This window comes from Notolabrus celidotus, chromosome 14, assembly GCF_009762535.1.
Source record: "Notolabrus celidotus isolate fNotCel1 chromosome 14, fNotCel1.pri, whole genome shotgun sequence".
Taxonomy (NCBI): Eukaryota; Metazoa; Chordata; class Actinopteri; order Labriformes; family Labridae; genus Notolabrus; species Notolabrus celidotus.
In genome coordinates this window covers 20,601,578-20,618,647 of record NC_048285.1, presented here as the reverse complement: position 1 = coordinate 20,618,647, position 17,070 = coordinate 20,601,578, and the positions used below count along the sequence as shown (strand labels likewise).

The 17,070-nt window shown below is 38.0% G+C and overlaps 1 protein-coding gene across 1 annotated transcript in view; it reads right to left on the bottom strand.

Annotated features, from left to right (window-relative positions):
* The window catches only part of dhx36 (DEAH (Asp-Glu-Ala-His) box polypeptide 36), a 35,285-nt gene extending 24,275 nt beyond the window's left edge, over positions 1-11,010 (bottom strand). The window contains exons 1-11 of the mRNA XM_034700501.1: positions 10,277-11,010; positions 9,751-9,908; positions 9,485-9,592; positions 9,141-9,366; positions 7,868-7,906; positions 7,520-7,690; positions 7,272-7,351; positions 2,389-2,463; positions 847-1,013; positions 664-745; positions 423-563 (exon numbers count right to left, since the gene is read on the bottom strand). Of these exons, the coding sequence (XP_034556392.1) occupies positions 423-563; positions 664-745; positions 847-1,013; positions 2,389-2,463; positions 7,272-7,351; positions 7,520-7,690; positions 7,868-7,906; positions 9,141-9,366; positions 9,485-9,592; positions 9,751-9,908; positions 10,277-10,591 (1,562 nt within the window). The 5' untranslated portion in view covers positions 10,592-11,010. The remainder of the gene's footprint in view (positions 1-422; positions 564-663; positions 746-846; positions 1,014-2,388; positions 2,464-7,271; positions 7,352-7,519; positions 7,691-7,867; positions 7,907-9,140; positions 9,367-9,484; positions 9,593-9,750; positions 9,909-10,276) is intronic.
* Positions 11,011-17,070: the final 6,060 nt, after the last annotated feature.

Below are 17,070 nucleotides of genomic sequence, written 5' to 3'. Positions count from 1 at the left end.
AGACTAATTAGGTGCACATGGCTTGTAATCTTAAGTTATTTATTAATAAAATCACTCTTTCTGCTGCTAACCCTCCATCTACATCTCAGGAAGGAGGAACTATCAATGATGCAAAATTACGTGATAACAGCTGAAACCTCTTTATCAACTCAAGGAAGATGACAGGAAGAACAAGCTGTTTAGCTGCAGATTGGACATCAGTGTCTTTGTTACTAACCTACGGAAAGGACAGATTTTTCAGGCTAACTTTGTTCATTTTTTTGTGTTTACTCCCTCAGGTCTGAACTTCAGTTTCAAATAAACAATACGCAGCCTTTTTTGCATGACTGCCACAAAGCAGAACCCTCCCATTCCCTACCAAAACAACACATCTTTCAACCTGGCAGCTGTTTCTGCCTTTCAAATCATCCTCACAAACCCACCTGCCCTGCAGTGTGCGCCCAAAAGCAGGCCAGCTCTCATGGTATTCATTCTCCTTCTCCTCCTTCTCAGGTCTGGAGTTTCGCCCCTGCCAAAAGCGTCTCTTCCATGCGGGGCGTCGGTCCTGACTCTTGGGCTGATAACTGAAAGACACACCAATGAATTCAAGACGTCATTCAAACAAACAGGATGCAATAGTTTGATTTGTGTTCGTTTAGTTTGTCTGATGCAGTGCAGTTCTACCTCGTCATCTCCAAAATGTCCTCAAGTAGGAACTCTTCCACTGGGAATGTCAATCCAGGGATATGGATCATTGGGCAGTTGTCTAAAAGGAGATGGACAAGGGGAGAAAGAGGAGGTACGTGAAAAGGAGGGAACATTTATTCTACACAAATATTGATAAGTCCCTTGGTGCGTGATGCATACCAAAATATCTAGAGAACTTCTCTGCGTTGAGCGTGGCACTCATGAGGATCACTTTGAGGTCTTCTCGGAGGCTGAGGAGCTCCTTCACGATGACGAGCAACACGTCAGATTGCAGGTTTCTCTCGTGGATCTCGTCCAGCACCAGGTGGCTGATACTGGACAATAATCTAAAACAGAGAATGGGGAATGGTTTGAGTCTGGGATTGATTTTAGGTCAAGTGGCTGTGTGTTCCCCCGCTAGGCCTAAAATCAGTGTTTCAGTCTCTATTATGGCTACATGGTACATCCACCAAAACTTGAGCATGGCCAACAGAACATCAGCTGCTCTTACCCCTGCCCCCTATGAGCTGACAGCTCAGCTGATAACGTCTTTTTACGCTGTGTCTGATTTTACCAGTGTCATATGTGTTGTCAATGATGCTTGCTCTGTTCTGTACCCCTGGAGGTCTTTGCTGCTGCTCCCCCTGCCTTGGATTTTCATGTATGCACATGAAAGAGAAGGGAGGTGTGTTTTCCCCATCGCAGGCTTTGCCTGTCCACTTAGACACATGGAAGGGTAAGGAGCTCCCAGAACAGAGCTATACCACCAAATATAACTTATTACTATTCTGACGAGAGTGGTCCTGACTAAACGGTAATTATTGTTTTTATATTTGTCAAGTTGTTAGTGTTGTTTTTCATATTTTGCATAATTCCTGAGCTGTGAAGTGCGGATCTAAATGCCTGCTAACACCTTTCAGTAGGTCACAGCTGTAATTAATGAAAATACCGTATTCTACCATAAAAGGTTGGCACTTTTTTTCCCCATGTCTTTTCAAAAGATGTTATTAGACCGGTGCTTTTTGAAAGCCTGTACGTCAGAGTAATCATGTCTGGGAAGCTTTTCTTTAAGTACTCCAGTTCTTTATATTTTGCATACATATTTCCTGAAAGTTGAGTCAGTTGTATTTAATGGTTTAAAATAGTCTGCGTAAAAGCTTTTCTGTACAGCACTGGTCTGTGGTTATTAGTTGAAAGTGTCAGTGCAACGAAAAAAATGCTAATGCGTCACTAATGAAGTGGCTGCAGACAAATAGCCAACACCATCAGTGACAAGCGGAAAAATAGCTGCAGTCCATACAGACTGTCAGCTTATAAGCCTTGTTAGCTTGTAAGCTGAAGCATTTTGTCAGACAGCTATAGTCCTTAAATGACTCTGAGTAGAGTCGCTGCCAATTCTCACAGAGCATGAAGCAAGACAAGAAGAAAAGCTGGCACCCTCGCGCAGTCTCTGTGGTTTTTCTGAAGACTCTCAGAATGCAAGGATGAGCACGCAGGGATGAGTCAACAGAAGCTGTGTGTGTGTGTGTCTTTGTATCTCAGCCTATATGAATGGGGACCAATACTAATGCCTCTTCCACAGACAGTTGAGTCAACCACAAATCAATGAGGAGTGATACAGAGGAAAAAGCACATACACATGGAGCTAAAGCACAGAGGAAGGAAACACTGAGAGGAGATTTGATGAGGTCAAGGAGGCTGGGGGAGAAGGAGGGGACTCACGGGTCTGAGCGAAGCCACTGAAGAATAATTCCTGTGGTACAGTACAGGACTGAACCTTGTCTCCGTGGTAACCGGCTAAGAAGTGGGAGAAAAAGAAACACAGAAGAAAATCTTTAACATTTCTGAAATCACACAAACTCACACCAAAATAAACAAAGACTCCCTGGATTGTCTTTTCATCTCTGCAGCAATATGTGTACATGACTGCTTTACAAATCAGGCAATTATCTCTACAGCATGCTCAAGCTTATTTTCATTTATGGATTCCACACAAACTTAATGTGTTACTTTTACAGCCGATTGCTTAATGATTATTTCACAGAGGCAATGCTTATCCTGTACACGGTGCTGCACATCAAGCTGAGATTGATGCTGCTATAAAATGTTGCTGATACAGAGATGGCTATTTAATAAGTAATAGAAGTGGTCGTAAGAGGTAATTGTGTTCACACTTTTTACATCAGTTGTGTTTTTCATAAGCAATTGTCGGGGATGGAAAGTTTATTGCAATCATGAGAGGATGCTGTATTTATTTTAATCCTAATCTAAGCAGAGACTTATTCTGTTAGGAACTTTAAAAAAAATGCTTTTCCTTGACGTGAGTGTGCTGCAGGCAGAAAAACAAGTTAGTGCTGTGGCTGAGGACTGTGTGAAAATGAATGGGCATTCTGACAGGAAAGTAAAGTACTGAAAAAATTCTAACTAGAGTGTGCGCTCACACCAACATCAGTGTTTGGGTCATTTTCTTAGAGATGACCCCATCCTGCAGTGGTTTATAGCCCAGCTGAGAGGAGCTGACCAAGATATTGAGACTTTTAAACGTAAACTCAAAACGTATTTATTCAGTCTGGCTTTTATGTAGGGTTTAACAATTTAGTTACTTATCTTTTACTATAATATTAATTTAAATGTTGCTTTACTATTTTAGTAATTTTATTTGTTATCTTACACTATTTTCATATATTTATTCCTTCATTTATTTATTTGTATTCATCTACTCAGTTTTATTGATATTTTAGCCTCATTTTTATTTTCAACCCTTTTTAAATATATTTATTTTAACTATTAGTATTCTTAATCTTGATGCTTTAACTTATTTTAATTACACATATTTAAATTTTTGTTTGCATTAATCTCTATTTAATTTAATTTTATGTTATTTTTATTTTCTATTTTTATTATTATTATTTTATTATTATTATTATTATCTTCCCCTAATATCTCTTGCCATTGTTTTATTTCTGCTTCTTTCTTGTTTTTCAGTCGCTGTAAAGCACTTTGGGTTGCATTTGATTTGTATGAAAGGTGCTATACAAATAAAGATTGATTGATTGATTGATTGATAGCTTCTGTTCCGGTTCAGTGGCCAGTTTCCCAACAAAGAGGCCTGGCCAATCAACATCCCCTTTGGCTAACACACTTACTTTTGACAAGTGCCTCATGCAACCCCATTTAAAAAACAAACAAACAAACAAAACAAAACTAGCTAAAAACCTGAAGTTAAAGTAATTAAGCAGCGCTAATCTTGCTCTTCTCATCAGGTTGGCTCTAAATGTGCTCTAATTGTGCTCTGATTGTGCAAACTGCCAAACAAGTTTAGCTTTAATTAGCAAACACCTGTTGAATTCAATAAGAACTGAGCTTTCATGGCTAAACCTTCAACCTTGCATGTACTGAGGAAGTCTAGTCACCTTTCATTTAAGTAGATGGTTGAATAACATCAATGGCAGTTCAACTAATCTTCATTTTACCCGAATTGTCATCCATACTAACATAGAGACACCCCCGGACACCATCAGCAGTGAAGGAGTCTCTCTAAACTGTCCAGACTTTAAGTGTTTTCTCCCTCAAGGAGAGCTTGAATCAGAACTGCAGTGAATAGGAACTCAAGATTAAAAAAAACCCATCACATTAACAACAACTGAAAATAAGTCGGAAATGGTTTTAAATTTACGGTCTAGCACTTTGTTGTTTGCCTCGTTCCTTTTACAGTCAGTAATAACTTTTCTGTCTCTTATCTCTCATCCACTGTATCAGTCTCCCTTGGTATCACAAAAGAGCCTCAATTCATCTTATCCTCTCTTATCTTCTATGCTCTATTGTGTTAAATTTTTCACTGTAGTCTCTCTTGGTCCAAGTGCCTTTTTCCTCAGATTTGCTTTGTGATTAATCTCTATCCACTATCTGCTTGTCTGAATATCTCACATCCATCAAAAAATGTTATATGTTGTTTTATTAACTCTGTGGTCTTTATTCATATCATTACATACCCATCGTAGTTTAGCCCGACATCAAGAAAGTATTTAAAGCTACTGTTGCAGCTACTTGTTTATATTTTGTATTTAGCTGTTTATTTAGTTTAGAATTAAGAAGTAGTACTAGTTGTTAGATTTATCTAAACTTTTCTTTTTTATAGTTAATTCAAGTTAGATTTTGGGGATATATTTTTGCTAGTCATTTGTTTGTTGTATATTTATATTTTTTGTGTATTTAGTATTTCTTTTGTTTTTTTTTGTTTGGTGATTAGAAACAGTGGGCCCCTGGGTTTATTTAGGTAGGTAGGTGGCAGAAGGCCAGCATGCACCTGGGTTCGCCTATGTTTTTCTTACCAGCGCAAGAGAGGCAGCAGGAACCATGATTTTCTTTGTTCTTTTTGTTTTCTTGCTTGCCCCCAAATAAACCATTGGAAACCACTGAACTTTTTCATGGACATTGGACTTCTTTTGCCTGCATACATCACATCCCCACAGTGCATCAGTGACCCTTTGATTATGTTTAGTTAAAGTTTGAGTTTGATATTTTGATTATCCTTTTTTATGACAAATGGTCACGACAGCTACTATGAGGACAATTTTGGCACCCCCTGTGGACAAAGCAGTAGGCCCTAACTCTTCACTAACCTGACCTTTACATGAGAAAGTCGTGTTTTAAACACAAAAATATCATCCTGCTTTCTCTCAACTTTCAAATATATCGCCATTCGGGAATCTCAGCCATACTTAAGAAAAGGTTTTCTTGGCAGGAGTTTTGTTATTCACCTCATCCGACACCTACCCCCAGCAGAGTTTCAGACATCAAAAATTCCAACACAGAAAAACATCAATCTATATTCTAATAACCTTGTTTGCTTCTGTAGGTCATGAAGAGGCATCAATATTGATTTTGATCGGTTTCATAACTGTCTAAAAAAAAAATGCTCACAGGATCTCTAAAAGAAACTAGGACTAAAAAATAGTGCTGTTACAGGGGTCAGGCCAGCATGCTACTTTGTGTTTATGGATACACAGAAGAGTACACGTTTATAGGTAGGACTTCCTTTTTTCTGAGGATTAGCTAGTATAACTGCAACAGCAAAATCTAGAGGTCATTAAATCAGTTTGCAGATAGTCCCTGAGTACAGTAACTTTACTGCAACTATAACAGAGTCTTCAATGTCGCCACTTTCAGTCTCTACTACAAAGGCTCTTGGCTCAGTTGCTTACTCTTACCTTGGATACAGTTGTCTGTTGTTGCTCCAAAGCAAACATTGTCACCCTCTCTAGTCAGCACCAGAGTTAATAGCCAATTAAACACATTATTAATATTTCATATCATTATAGGCCTGAAATGCCAGTCAAATATTGTTTATAGCACTACCACTGACCACTGGCTGAAGCTGTGGCTCCTACCTCCTACCATAATGCTACAATGCTCTCCTGGTAGGATGTAAACAAGTACACAAGACACATGGCACCTCATTGCACAGCGCATCGCAGAGATAAAGTTGTATGCAGGCTGTTTCTGGTTAAGCGGGCATATATCCGACCAGAGGAACGTGTGACAAGCACAGGCATATTGACATTAAAGGTACAGTGTGTAGAAATGGGAATACTTTGCGGTAACATGAATGGAAAATGAATGGAACGCTTGATGTACTGTATGATAATTATAATCCCTATTTGTTAAGTTTTTACCTTCAAAAACGTATATCAATACCAATCATTTTGTGCATAACAACAAGAATTGCTTTCTTCTTTTTCGTCTTCGCCTTCGCCCTTATGTAGATATGAAAGGCTCACTCTAAGTTAAAAAAAATACATAATGATTGTTATATCTAGGAGCTGATGCACTAATTCAAACAGACTTATGAATATTATATTCCACTAAGTTTGTTCTGCTAAGTGCATCCCTAGTACTTTACATACATAAAATATCATACAGTAAAGTTTCACTTGTTCTGCAGTGCTAGAAGTCTCTTTTCTAAACTCAACTCATTTTTATTTAGATAGCACCTTTCATACATTCACGCATGCAGCCCAAAGTGCTTCACAAAAAAACAGAGACAGAAAATAGCAGCAACGGATAAAATGATACAAGGCTAAAACAAGATAGAGGGATGTGGTATGAAATACTTTAAAAATAGAAATTAAATGATTTAAATTGAATAAAGTCAATCAATTAAATTAAATTATATAAATACCAGAAAAATAAAATAAAATAATTTAAAAAATAAGAAGATAGAATACAAATAAAATAATAAATAATGAAATAATGTAAAAAAAAGTAATAATCTTTTAGTTCTAAGAATTAGTCTGAGTAATCTGACTGTGAACACAATCACCTCAATGTTAATGTTAATATTTTGTTTAAATTGACGATTAAATAAATGTTTTTTGAATTTGTGTAAATTTCACACAAGCAATAGAAGTTGGGAACTAAATCTTTGTTTTATGTATTAACCTGGTTTATCTTGAAAAAATCAGTACATAAATCAATAGCTTGCTAAATGTCCATACTCTGTGTGTATGGGAGCATAATCAATGTTTGTCATACATCTATGAAACTCACCTGTCATTTTAAAAATCTGATTTAACTCAACTTAATTTCATTTCAGACTTCCTTACCTCTGCAGACGGATTTGGTATCCACAAGAGTTTCCATTGCCTACACTTTCTGCCCTCTCAGCAGCTACACGCTCTGCCACCTGAAAGGAGCACATGAATGAAGACATGTCAGCAAACAATCAGCACTGCAAATAGCAATCAAACTGATGTGTGATTCTGAAACATCACATTAAACATCTATGCAAATACATCTGTACCCGTGTTGCAAACAGACACATTCACACTGGAATAATCATACGAGTACACACCGAGATGGCACTGATGCGGCGAGGCTGTGTGCAGACCACACGACACATTGAGCCCACGCCTCTGTTTATGTAGTCGTCAAGGATGAATTGGGTGACCTGGGTTGTCTTTCCACACCCTGTTTCCCCACTCACCACCAGGACACGGTTTGAGTTAATCAGCTCCACCAGCTCCTGAGGGCAGCAGACAAGGCAGAAGCAGGTCAGAGAAAGGGGGAGGATCGTGAGATGAGGATGAGGAAAGAGGTAATGATAGAGGACAGAGGTGTTCGTATTTGAATAAAATAAATTATATCTCTGAAATGGTGAAATTCATGATAAGGAGGAGCCTGCATGAAATCGAAAACATACCTCTTTTTTCCCATAGGATGGGAGTTTCTCTCTGAATTTCTGAGGACAGAAAAACAAACAATTGTTAGCAAATAAATCAGACCTTTTTTCCATTTATTCTACCTTCATAACTAACAAATTAATATTTCTACCTACAAAAACATTACTTATTTAATTTAATAATCACAGTATATGTGTTGTGGTTGTTTTCAAAATTATCATATCTCAACCTTTACTCAGTAGAATAATATGGCATCACAATATTGGGATTTTGTGAAAAGGAAATTCATAAAAGGAATATTTTTATAACATTCTTCTGACTACTGCGTTACTAACTCACTGTATCGCTTAGCCTTGTATTAGTTTAGAGTCTTGTGCTAAAATATTCAGAAATGTAAACATAAACAACCTTTGATGAATAAATCTAAGGTAATAGCAAAGCAGCGAACATAGCAAATAGGGCACAAGTAAATGCATGCTGATTTTGGCAGTTGCGCTGCCTTTCAACAAATTACATGCCGTTACTTGAATTCCAGCTTTCATTGCTTTTATACATGACTCTTCCCTCAGAGATGATGCTGCAACCTGATGACTTTATCAATATAATATCAATAAGGCTGGATATCAAAGAACATGATAAAATGTGCCCTAAAGCACATCATTTTTTTTTATCAGATTCCATGTTTATTTATAAAGCACCATTCACACACTCAATCAAAAATCAAAACAGTGACATCATTAAAATAAATATGTTACTATGAAAACATTAGCATTAAAATATATAGTTATATCAAGTTCAAGCAACACTGGGAAGCTCGTTCAGGGACAGGCTCCTTCACCTGGGGTCTAACAGAGAGATACAGCAGGTCGTCAGACTTTATAATCAGCAACAATAATCTCACCAAAAATGTAATCAAGTGCAATATCTTCCCCGTCTGTTTATTAAAGTGCAATTATTCCTTCATCTCACTCTTAAGCATGTGCAGTACGTTTTTCTACCCATCTTCTTCGTTCTGTACGTTGTTTTTTAACCTATGTTACTAGTCTGTGCACATTTCTCACTGTATCACTGGTTTTGTAAATACATGTAAAAGTACTTATTTAGTTTTGTATATTTTCTTAAGATATGCTAATTCACTTTGTTAATTGCTAATAATTTTGTAATACTTCTATTTTACAGGCTCTTGTTTGCTTTATACTGTTCTACTTTGCTGCTGTAACACTTTAAATGTCCCCGTTGTGGGAAGAATAATTGAATATCTCTCTTATCTTCTTAAAAGTTGACAGCACTCACCAACATCTCCTTGTACTTTGGATCTGATTTCTTGTTCTCCAAATCTCTCTTCAATGAGTCGTCTAGTGGACTGTCTCTGACTATGTCCTGGAATAAGAACTCCAGATCCTTGTCCTGCCTTCTCAGTCTCTCTTTCTCCTCTTTCTCCTCCAGCTGCTGCTTCCGCTCCCCTTCATCATCCCAGCTGTCTGGAGTCTCATCTTTAGGGACTGCATGTGAGAAGTAACTAAACAAAAAAGACAAAAAGCAGCCAATATTAGTTGTTCTTGTGGCACAAAGCAACATCAATATTATTGGAGCATGTCACAGTTCCTCAGCACGCCTCTAATTTGGCAAAAAGTTACCGTTTGGATTTAAGAGTAGTTGACTTCTGGCCATCTTCTTCTTCGTCTTCTTCAGATTTGATCTCAATCTTCAGTTTCTCTTCTTCAGGAGGATCTCCATCAAAGTAGCTGCATACACAGGCCAGATACATTTTTAAATAGAGTCAGACTCTGCAGTTTCAGGTCTAAAATCACTAGAGCACAACGTTTCAAGGTGTGTTTTTCTTTGTCTCTGTTGTAAGCGAGATATTCCCTTGTACAATTATCGGACAGCAGGGTGTTCTTACCAATGACCACTATCACTAGAAGCTGCCTGCCAGTTTCTGGAAGTAGAGGCTCTTGCATCTCTGCTGTCTCTCCCTGGGCCATGATGATCATTCTGGACAGAGTTTAGCAGCTTGGTAATGTGCTGCTCCCTGGCTTCATCCATCTGGACCACCGCCCGCTGCGCACAGACAAGTCAAGGAGAGAGATCAGTCCTATCCATTCATAACATTAAAGCTTGCTTTTAAGCAATCTTTTGAGGAGGTAAACAACATCATAACTAATGTGTAAGAATTGCTTGCTTAACCAACTTTAGGGTTATTTTTCAGGGTATTAATGAAAATACATGCAGTGTTTTGACCCACAGATCAATGTGTACAATCCGACATAATGTACACGACTATTTGCTATATAACATTTCCAATATAACCAGACTTTGCTGCATTTAAATGTTCCAATATGTCTGTCATCTTTGAGCTAACAGTCTGCAGGTATCCCCCTTTGCTCAACATCATAAGCATGAAACATGCAACCACATGAAATTCATACCGATCTCCGGTCAGCCTGTTTCCTCCTCACAGCTCCATATCTTGCGTACCACAGACCTATCTCACGGCCCTTCAAGTGTGGAGGAGGACGGTCCCGTTGTCCACCTCCTCCACCACCGCCGCCTCCTCCTCCTCCTCCACCTCCTCCTCCTCCTCCTCCACCACCACCACCTCCTCGGTCTGAGCCATAGTCGGAGCTGTGCCCTCTTGAACCCCCTCCACCTCCTCTGTCCCATCTTTCTCTACTTCCATCTCTGTGTCCTCGACCTCCTCTTCTGCCTCTTCTCCCACCTCCACCGCCATATCCGTAACTCATCCCGCCGTCAGAAATAAAGCGGTGATGGCACTAAATACTAAAACTCTGTCTGTAAGAATATCAGAATGGATTTAACATACGAGGCTTCCCCTACGTAGTTACTGACACTTCACGTCTTCATAATGACATTCACAATTTAAACGTCGCCACACCAATCAACTCTGCAGCCACAATTTTGCAGGTTGTGGTGTTTTCTAGCCTTCTTTCATCCGGCGTGTCGCGCAGTAATGACGTCAAAATGGTCAGTCGCCAAATATTGTCGTAGCGCTCTTTGATTGGTTGTTCGCCCAGGTCCTTTCTCTCACGTGCCCCCAAATAACAAATAAAGGTTTTTAGTAGTGATGTTACGAGATGTGCCCTATTTATACAGTCTATGGATGTGCCGAGGCTTCGAAGCGTGTGTCGAGTAATGGAGGGGGCGTTTCCGTGAAGCGCGTATCGAGGCTTGCTTCATCGAGGGGAGGAGCTGAAAATGATGACGTCCGAAGCCTCGCTGCCCGACTGTACCACGTGACTGCTTCGGCAAGTGGTTCAGATTTTGCTGCGAGGTTTGACAGCAATATAAACCCCTCAGGCTCCATTCAAAATGTGGGTGTTTGATGGAGAGTTGCGGTTAGTTCAGAGTTCAGATAGAGTTTTAGATAGTTTGGATACTAGAGTTTGGATAGCGTTTATATAGTTTGGAGAGTTTAGAGAGAGATGGTTTGAAGATGTAGGAGTGAGGAGAGGACAGGTAAGACGGAGCCAGCTAGAAAAAGCCAAATTAGATACATTTTGCCCGAGTTCGAGTTTAGCCTGCTCCTTTTTAATCGCATTTTTCCCACTCTCTCCCAGTTTCTACACTGTCCTCTCCTCTATAATAAAAGGTGTCAAAGCCCAAAAATATAACTTTGAAAAAAAAGGAAAAAGGAGGATTTACCCTGTGTGGTAACAGTTTGATTTAATAACTCCTAATAACACAAGCATATTCAGTGCCCTCCTCCTAGTTCCACAATCACTTTCACTGTCCTCTGTCTGCTTAAGCCAATTCCATTTTCCTAAAGTGACAGAAAAATATAGTTACACAAACTGCCATATCATATGATACTACCTATTTTGGAAAATGTGCACACACAGAATACATTCAAAAATATTTTATCATACACATATATGATCATTTATGTCCATAAATTATTTGTTCATACATTTTTTGTAATTCATAGTCATTCCCATAACAGACACAAAAATTCAACGCATCACACGTTATGTGGTTAAGATCAAGCTGCATGTAATGATAAACCTGGCCAGTAGGTGGTTTCGTGTGCACATGAAGCTTCGAGAAATGAACCCTTTCTCCAACCAATTGGCTAGAGTGGTTCGAAGCCTCATGAGGCTTCATCACACCATCATTAGTTTTTAGCATGAGATACCGTATGCCTCATGTCTTATGTAGTCTGTAACTTACGGTGGCCCTGAAGGACAAACAAATTTACAAAAGATGAAACACTTATACAAAGTTAGAGACAAATTTACATTCTGGAAAACATTTTTACATTTTATAAAACAAAATTACATCAGCAAAACACTTTCACCAAGGCCAAAACAAATTTACATTTAAGGAAACACATTTTCAAAAGATGAAAACCTTTTCCAAAGTTGAAGACAATGGCTACGTTTACATGAGACTTTTAATTCCTCTTTAATTCAGAATTAAAATTAAATCCTCTTTAAAAAGATTAAAAATGACCTTGTAAACACCTAATTCCGAATGAAAATGATCTTTCCAAATTAAATTTAATCCGATGTAAGTGGCTGGTTTATTCTGATTTAAAATCCGAATTGAATTAATTCCTCGATCATGTATACGTTCATTCCGCTTTAAATTAATTCCGGTCGTTCTTTGCATGCTCGTTCCCTTGTCCTGTAACAATGACGCACATATTCCGCGCTGGCGGGCACATATTTCAGGCTGAGGTAGAGCAGCCGTTGAACTAACCGGCTTTGATTCGCCAAAGTACAGTCATCCACCTCCCTACTCCGGTCCTCTATCTCTCTTCTCCTCCTCAGCTGATGAAAGTGAAGCAGTATGTTTTTGTCGAGAAGCTTATTCAAAACTATAATCAAAATCAAAGAGAAAATTGCACTTATTGTGTGGTCTTCCATGTTGTAACTGAAAATCAAAGAAACAGGAACTGGAGTCTGTTTTCTTCCGGTAAACGTTAATACGTCACGCCCGCCCCTGTCCAATCAGAACCCTTCCTAACCCCAAGACCTTAAGCGGAATTGAATAAACCACGAATTGAATGTGTTTTCTATGTAAACCTCAATTCGGAATTACTATTTCCATGTAAACACGAAGGAGAATACTTTAATTCTGAATTAGTTAATTCTGAATTAAAAAAAAAATCGTGTAACTGTGGCCATTTTTACAAACGATGGAACACTTTTACCATTTCTGAAACAATTTAACATTTCATTTTTACGGAAAGGGAATGTACCAAATACCGGAAGTGATCGAGTGAGGGGTCATTTAGTTTGTTTTGATGGAGAGAAGCCAAATGGAGATGGACATGGTTACATATTGGGACATCCTCGGGTCTCAAAGAGAGGTGTCAGACCTCAGATGAAAAAGCATCATGTGTCCGTAAAAGCTCCGTCCTATCTCCGCAAAACCTTCATCATGTGTCAGAATTCAGATGAGACGGCCTCAGACCACATAGCCTCAGGCTAAACGGAGTCAGACTCAATGGAGTCAGACTCAATGGTAAAAGTGTTCCGTTGTTTGTAAAATTGTCTCCAGCTTTGTAAAAGTGTTTCATCTTTTGTAAATTTGTTTCCTTAAATGTAAATGTGTTTTGGCCTTGGTAAAAGGGTTTTGCTAAAGTAATTTTGTTTTATAAAATGTAAAAAAAAAATTCAAAAATTTAAATTTGTCTCCAAGTCTGTAAAAGTGTTCAGTCTGTTGTAAATTTGTTTTGTCCTTCAGGGCCACCGTAGTAACTAGACTGCCGAAACTCTTTCGTGTTACAAAGTGTACTTTTACTCCAACATTATTTTGTATCTTTAAATTTCGCTGGATGCTAAGATGATTATGAAAATAAAATAAGTTTGAGAGGCTTATCATTGCCAGTATCAACTAAAGACAGGCCTGTAGCACTTTATTCACCTATAGACAGTGTAGGAAAAGTATTTTACCACTACAATGAGAAAGTAGGGCAGTGGATGATGTAGATTTGACAAAAGGTGTGAGACAATAAGCTTTGATAAATGAGGCCATCACTTCTACAGTTGAGCTACTTGTGTACTCCTTTAATTTGTAATTGTTTGCAGTTTTAAAATTAGTCTAATGTGACTGTAATAAAAGTTATACAATAATATATTATTAATGGACTTAAATGAGGAAACTGGGCAGTGGGTGGAATCACACTCAGGACTGAGAGTTAGATAAAACTACTGTTGCTGTTCAAGGTGATGCTTTTCAGTGTTAAATTGTGGGCAGCTTTATATCACTGTAGGATTAATACTGAAATAAGATGCATATTTAGTTTACTGACGTGTTTGGGCAGTAGTTTGGAGGAGTTTAGAACTGAACTGAGCAAGAAAAGTGTAAAATGAATCCTGGAAGAAATAGAAGATGAAGGGATTAGATGGGGAGTTGCTTGTCATAGCATGGATCCAAATCTAAGGCTAAGAAGCAAGCTAAACTATGATGGATGAGACACATGCTTAACCAGGTGGGCTATCAGATAATGCTCTTTTAGGGGCATCTTTGCTTTTATCCGACAGAGAAAGGAACATATTTCTAACTCAATTAAATTTTTGTTGTTATCATTCAACTCTCTAATTCCATTCTATTTTAATTTCAAATGTTAAAATGAATGCTGCTGGGAGGTTAGTTAATATAGCATAGATACAGTAAGTTTGCATTAAAAAGTATGGGTTTGGAATTTGTACACATTAACAAAAGGGGCAACCTCTCCTCCACATGTAGAAAAAAATTCTATTTTTGGTAATAATCTAGTAATTTTGTAATCTTATTTTCAGAATTGCATGTTCTCCTATAATTTGCTATTACTCTCTGATTACAGAAATAATGTAAAAATGTAGTCAAAATTTAGCATAACTGCTGTTAAATTTTTAGAATTGTATTTAATTGTATTAATTACATAATGTAATAAAAATGAATTTAGTGAAGTTTTCATTTAACATGATATATTATCAATATAAAAGTATATATATATCTATATATATTTTGAAAGAATAGACAGACAGTTGTGTGAGAAGCACAAAATATTTTTTAGAACAGTTTTTGCTGTCCAAAGACACAATAGCAAAAATGAAGAAGTAAAAAAAAGATGATTAAAAACACACATACAACTTGCAAAACTATATGATCAACTCATCCTACTTTCCTGTTGTTCATCTTCTTCATTTATCATATTGTGAGTTTTTTTTCTCTGTTTATGTTGTCCTTTTCTCTTTGGATCATCTTAGAAAACGTTATCATCTTTGGAAATGTTTAAAATCATGAATCCATGCCTCTTGTAAATGAGTTAATGCTCTGGTAGCATCTTTACTTTTATCAATATAAAAGTAATTACAGAGGCGTTTGAGCTGTGATGCATTTCAGTTCATAGATTGTTCAGCAGTGCTGATAATCATCTTCAACATTTTCCCTGACTATCCATTTCATATTTCTACATTTTCAGTCGTTTTTGTAATTACTTTTAGTTTTCAATGTTCGGTCCCTTTGCACTCAGTGTTCTTTTCTGAAGAAAATGCATTGTTTTCTCATCCAAACCGCTTCTGTTTAGCTATGCTTTCACATTTCTCTTATTATTGTGCAATAAAATGACACTTTACGGTAAGTGAGACACATTTAGAGGTACAGCAAGTCTTTCTGTTTCGGCTTTGTTCTTTTTCCCAGAATTGTGTGGTGAATTGCAATCACACTTGTTTTCTCATTTCAGCTCTTCACCCTTCACTGATTCCAATTTTTGAATGTTCACACTCACAGCAATCAATCACTTAGAGTCTTGTATCTAATTGATTTGTATTCTATGTTCTCTTGTTTTTAAATTACATGGAATATTGAAGGATGTGCTACTTTTCTCTCTGTGTATATTCATCTCTCTCTCTAGTTCCCCCCTTTCTCTTCTTCTGCCTTTGACATATTGAATAGATACAAAATACATCCAAGTGCAATGAAGGCAGAGACAAGGGACTATAACGATGGATTTAAGGTGAGGGAGAGTCATTCATCGGATTTATGTATAATTCTCAAGAGGATGCAGAAGAGATACCACCCTCAGGCTGTGTGAGGCTGTCATGCAGTATCGTACATCATCACTTTTAAATCAACTTCTCCTCAGCACACAGTCTCCTGCTCTGTCGCCATCATACCAGTGGTTCATCTGTGGCTGTGATACTTTTCAATTTTACAAACTGTGAAATGAAAATGCGTGCGGTGTCCACAATCATCTGTTATCAACTGTTTTTTGATGGAGGAAACTGAGATGTCGACAGATACAACCAGATACAGTAGAGGGTAATAACCAGAGGAAATCAAGGTTCATTCATAGTTATCGTTACTTTGTGTGAAGGACAGGGTTAGGTTATGGCAAAGTGCTGTTTAATTGAATACAGTCTCCTTTGAAATCTATTTTAAAATGCTCAACATATCTTTTTAATTTTGGGGGGGAGGTTTAGCCATTATTTGATAGTACAGTGAGAGAGAGAGACAGAAAACGTGGGGAGAGAGTGGAGGATGAAATGCACCAAAGCCTGTTTGGACAAGAAATCAATCTTGTAACCAGTGCAATGAAGACTACAGCCTCTGTACATTGGGGCCAAGCGGCAAACTGCAATGAAAAATGAATCCTATGCAGAAGTGCAAAACCCTGCAGTTCCTTAAGTGTCCACTTGAGGCTGGCTCTAATAGCCCAGCAAGTCCCATTAACACCCATGTTAAAATGCCCTTATTTACAGTAGGAATAAACACGTCCACAGACTGCATCAAAAAAACGTTTTGATCTGAATAACTTATTTGTCTATCTGTACACATTGAACAGTGTGAATATACACACACATATAATGTATATATATTTTTTGGGGGGCACTTTTGCCTTTATTTGATTGGACAGCTGAAGAGAGACAGTAAATGTTGGGAGCAAAGAGTGTGGGGAAAATATGCAGAAAATGTTGGAGGCTGGGAATTGAAACCATAACCACTGCGATGAGGACTATAGCCTCTTCATTAGGGTGCACACTTAAAACCCTAGGCCAATGGTGCCCCTGAATTTGTATTATTTTAATAACTAATTTGTTTGTGAAGGCATTGGCTGACTTGACTCACAGGCAGGCACATTGTACCTGCCTCAACTCCACCTCTTTGCCACTCATCAACCACAAGCTACAGTAGGTTGAGTGAACAATTCCAATATGACAACTACCACCCACTTCAGAAACCAACCGGTGATGTCACTGAGACTACCACCATG